Genomic DNA, 5,211 nt, shown 5'->3' with positions numbered 1-5,211 from the left:
ATCGGCGTCGGAATCACTTGGTATTTCTGAGGAATTATAGTCCTCTTCCTCTGATGCCTGCTCATCGGCGTCGGAATCACTTGGTATTTCAGAGGAATTATCGGCCGGCTCCTCTGTAGCTGACACTTCATCTTCCTCGTGCTCTTCAGAGTGGTTGGGGTTTACTGATGACACCGATTTGCTGAGCATGGAAATTAACCAATGAAAGAAATCCAATTCCGGAATTGGACTGATGATGTTCTCAATAGGATTTAGATCGGGTATTGTACCACCGACTTCTTCGGCGGTATCTTTAACAGTATTAACGCTATTGGGGGAGGGTTCTATATTTGCGACCTTGGGTATTTTGCTACCCAAATCATTGACAGCGTTGTCAGCCTGCTGAGGCGGTTTGCCAATTTCCGTTATGACGCCACATAATGTGCTTCCTGTGGAGTAAGTTGGAGGATATGAGGTTTTACCTAAAATTTTGTTTTTTATTTTCTGTTACATACCTAGGCAGGCTAGAACTAGAAGTGTGTACAAGGCTGTTGCTGCTTGTGTTCTCATTCTCGTTGAAGTTTTATGTTTAGAATTTGTATTTCCTCTTTGAAAGTCGACGAGCTTTTGATAAAAGTCATGGACTTTGAATACTTTTATACGAAAATTGTTAGAAAACCATAAACAAGTTTTTAGAATATTTGCTTATTTACGTCAGTTAGTTCTATGTTATGTTTTTCATAACAAAATTCTATTTTTTTAGCAAAGGAAACCAGAAAGAACAAACAATGTAATGTGTATTCATATTGTTGCTTTGACTCATGGAAAATACTAATAGTGGTTTTTACTAAGAGAATTTTAAGTAAATATTTTTATTTATATTTGTATAAAACTGTTTCACTTTGGTGCCTGTCAATGTAAATAAAACTAGTGAACGGGCTCGATTCCAATACCCTGTCGCATTCATGTATGGGGTAGTCGAAAAAGTCCTTTCGTATTTTACCAACGAAACTTGGGAAGTTTAAGGAGACGATACTGTATCAGTTCGTGTAGCACAACAATGGCTCGCTCGCTTCCGTTCTGGAAATTTCGATGTGAAAGATGCACCTCGCTCTGGTAGACAAATTGTTGAAAAAGTCTATGCAAATATGGAAAAGATTGACCAGGACCGTCACATAAGAAGCCATGACATCGTTAAGAAACTTAATATTCATCATCAAACGGTCTTGAACCATTTAAAAAAGGCTGACTACAAAAACAAGCTAATGTTTGGGCACCATATGAGTTGTCTCTGGGATACTTCGCTGAAACGAAATGAAATCGAACCATTTCTGAAGCGAGTGGTAACAGGAGACGAAAAGTGCATCAAATACGATAATAATATCCGCTGTTTCTACGATCGATTGATTATACATTTTAAGTCAACAAGCAATTGAAAAAAAACAACGGTGTGAGAACTAAATATCTATGCAGAATTTAGTCCACACAACCCATAAAGGCCCACCCTATTGTTCACAACACAACGGGAAAACCACGCCACTTCTAGAAACACAAGAAGCTGAAACAACACGAATGCAGTAAAAACACGCCACGCAAGCAATACAACGGCATAACCACGGAGACGGAGAAATCAGACAAGCAGCATGCATACGTAGCGGTAAAACCACGCCACTGCCAGCAACATACGCCATCCCAGCAACACACGCCATCCCAACGCAACATGTTGCGAATGTGTTAGCACGCAGCACAGGCTTGGTGGGGAGTTAGATGACCGATGATCAGGCAGTCAGCACGGTACTGTGCCAGCGCATACACGTCCATCATCAGACTACGCAGTGAGTTTATCCTCTAGCTAGTCTTGGTACTCTGACCTGTAAATGCCATCTGTTAAGGGGAACTTGGTAGTGAATTTATCCTCTTACCAACTCAACCTTTAACATCGCGTCTAGCCGAACGTGATTGTCGTGGTACAGAGCAGCAAGTCGTCTAGACCCCAGAAGCGTAGCAGAGTGGAAAACGGTATTGCCCTAACGGGCCACACTGAACCGTTACCCTGACAGCACTTTCCTCGGGCGAAGACATTACAACGCGGGAAACGATTTTGTAACTTAAATTAAAATTAGATTATAGAATAAAATAAAGTACGATTCGCAGACAAGACCCAGTATTTACAAATTTATTGTAACAAACCCTGGACACGGCGAGTAATCCTCAGCAATTTATACTTGTAAGAAGCAGGGGCAGCAAAAAGCTTCGTTACAACGGTTAGAACTGATCAACAGAAAGGACTTCGTCTTCCATTAGGACAACGCTAACCAACACACAACTTTGATGACTCGGCAAAAACTGGGAGAGTTCGGAAGTTTAATGCATCCACCATGTAGCCTTGACTTTGCACTATCGGACTACCATTTGTTTCGGTCAATGCAGAGCTATCTTAATAGAGTGATTACTTGTCGCAGTTTTCTCTAGAAAAGTAATGTCTCTAGCGGAAAAATGGCAAATTGTGGTCGACCAAAAATAAATTTGAAGATAAAAAAATACTATTTCCGACTACCCCATATAATTCAGCTATATCTGAAACTGCTGGATGCTTATCATCTCCTAATATATAGAATAATGTCCTGACCGGTTGCGTCAGGCAAATTGAATTGTTTAGCAATATCTCAAGTTTTTATTTGACGGTTTTATTTTATCTACAACGATTTCAGCAAGTCTTTCAGGACGTGGTGCAACCTCATGATCGAAATTTTAGCACTGGTGTTCAGTCAACACATTTTCTCCGACACACCTGTTATTTTTTGCTTGAAAAAAATCTAAACTTTTTTTTTTTAAGTTTTTATGACTGAACTTATTACTCTATAAATCCTGATATATAATAATTAAAGAACAGTCCTTGAACAAACCTTAAATACCTACACTTTTGACCAAATAAGCTACTCTGCACCTAGAGGCAAAAGTGACACCTATAAAGTACTTTGTGATGCCATTTTCGTAAAGTTGAATGCAATTACTCGTTTATCAATTTAGAGCTCTAAGCCCATTTCAAATATGCTGGCGCGGAAAAATTTCGAGTCAAATTAGTTCGTCTGAAGGCCAAAGCTATGAGTTTCAAGGTGTTTCAATCTTTGTTTTGCAAAAGCGGATCAACAAAGAAAGAAGTGCCGAGATGTTTCAACCTCACCCTAAAAACATCGGCAATTTTATACAGGCATTTACCGAATATTGTCTACTTATCACAATTTACAGTGTTTATTTAAAGATCTTACAACTAAGGAGGTCGTAATTTGCTAAAGGTTAAAGATCTCATTATACCTTCTTATGACTTAGATAGCGCCCGAAGTGATTGAAATAAGTAAACCGTGGATGTGTTGACGATCTAACTAAAAGCTTGCAATAGTCCTAATCGCTTCTCGTAAACTGAGCAGACTTGCAATTCTAGGCATTACTGATTTAGTCTAGAGATCACGATCCTTGAACTTACGGTCAGTATCACTGCCTTGTTATCGCAGCGATTGCCGACCTCACACTAATCCTGGCAGTTTGTTGAAAACTCAACCGATTTGCAATTCCTTAAGACTTAGTATTCCTCAACCAGTCCCGAGATTACCATTACTGAATTGTTTCTATTCGGTTGGATAACGACACTATATTGACATATTGCATCAGAAAATATTAAAAATAATTTTTTGGCAATTGGTGAATACGGGAGGTTGGATGATAAAAGGCGTATTTATTAGAATTAAAAATAAATAAATAAATATTAACAGGTAGTATTCACCTAACAATAATTCTTAGGACTAGAAATAATTTTGTATGAACAAGTGTTTTATGTCACTTTAAGTATGTGTCACACATTTAATAGACATACGAATTCCTTTGTGATTCATTTGCAATTCGTGCATAAACTTTTTTATACGCTTTGTTAGAAGGGTGGTGTAGTTTTGAAATAATTATTTTGGGATATTATTCTTTTCGAAAATGTTATCGTTTTTCGTATCAAGTAAATACGTAGGTTGTCTTCCATATTTCGGATTTTGGCAATTTTTGTATCCAGTATTTATCGGTGAATTCAATCGAGATATAGGACTTGCAATACGAATTTCGTGAAGTTCGTTGAAAATCACTTGATATTTCATAAACTATTATTTTTATGCGCAAACTGACATTGCAAGATCGTCCTTGGATCTTTGAGACAACTATAGGCATTAGTAGGATCAGCATAAATTCAATATTGTATGACAGATTGATTTTAAAAACATCATTGGATCGCACACAATATGTCAATTGCACGAAAGAAGGCTCATGCTGACTGATGGAGAGAAATGTAAAAAAAAAAAAAAAGGACAGCAGTGCGTCTATGACATTGTGACATATGATGAATTGTAGAGTTAAACGTTCGAACCCGACAGTCAACTGCGGTCTACTGTATGGGTGTTCTAAGATGAGCCGAATTGAAAGTTTTTCGATGCTGAAATAGGCGATGGATGAGTTCAGAACACATGTTTTGGAGATACCTCAATCTGAGTGCCAAAAGTTTTTTTCACATTTTCGCCTGCAGAAGTGTATAGATCTTAATGCAGAATATTTCGAATCGTTCGCCTTCTCACTTTAGCTCGCCTTTAAATGGATGTTCTTTGGCTACCAAGAGGATACTTGGTCTACGAATGGAAGTCGTGTGCTACTTGAGCCCTGTATAAAAGAATCATTTCTGGCCACTCCCAAGTGCTCAGAGTACTTTCCTCACTCGCGTGAGCTTCTACACATGACACCATCCTCCAAAAGAAAAGAAATTGCCCAAGAGCTTCAAGGCTGATACTTAGCTGCCAGTAGTCAAGAGCTTAACAACATTCGTCACACATTGTGACGTCATCAAAACAAGAGATATTCTCAAATGCACTTAGAAAATTAAGGTTCAAAAGTTCTTAAATCTATTTAAGCGTTTTTTTTTTGCAACGGCACTTATTTATTAACTGTCGCCACAACAACAGAAAAAAACTATCTCATATTGTATTTTATTATATTTAAAGTGCATTTAATACCAACGACAATGACACAAATATATATTCTTAAACAATACATGTCAGAACAATGTGAGAATTACAATTTATTCACAGTTCTTATTGTCATTCATAGTCATTAAGTAGGTAAGACGAAAGAAATATGTTGTGAAATGCAAATTTATTAAAAAAATATTTTTCAAAATAATTGGAAAAAAAATTTATAAAATTT

The 5,211-nt window shown here is 37.4% G+C and overlaps 1 protein-coding gene across 1 annotated transcript in view; it reads right to left on the bottom strand.

Moving 5' to 3' along the window:
* LOC108968679 (clumping factor B-like) overlaps positions 1-574 on the bottom strand; it is a 1,207-nt gene extending 633 nt beyond the window's left edge. The window contains exons 1-2 of the mRNA XM_018932839.1: positions 495-574; positions 7-428 (exon numbers count right to left, since the gene is read on the bottom strand). Of these exons, the coding sequence (XP_018788384.1) occupies positions 7-428; positions 495-549 (477 nt within the window). The 5' untranslated portion in view covers positions 550-574. The remainder of the gene's footprint in view (positions 1-6; positions 429-494) is intronic.
* Between the last annotated feature and the right edge of the window lie 4,637 nt (positions 575-5,211).

Source organism: Bactrocera latifrons, unplaced genomic scaffold (genome assembly GCF_001853355.1).
Source record: "Bactrocera latifrons isolate USDA-ARS-PBARC rearing strain unplaced genomic scaffold, ASM185335v1 scaffold_225, whole genome shotgun sequence".
NCBI lineage: Eukaryota > Metazoa > Arthropoda > Insecta > Diptera > Tephritidae > Bactrocera > Bactrocera latifrons.
The sequence above is the reverse complement of the archived record's forward strand: the minus strand, read 5'-3'. Positions and strand labels throughout refer to the sequence as shown.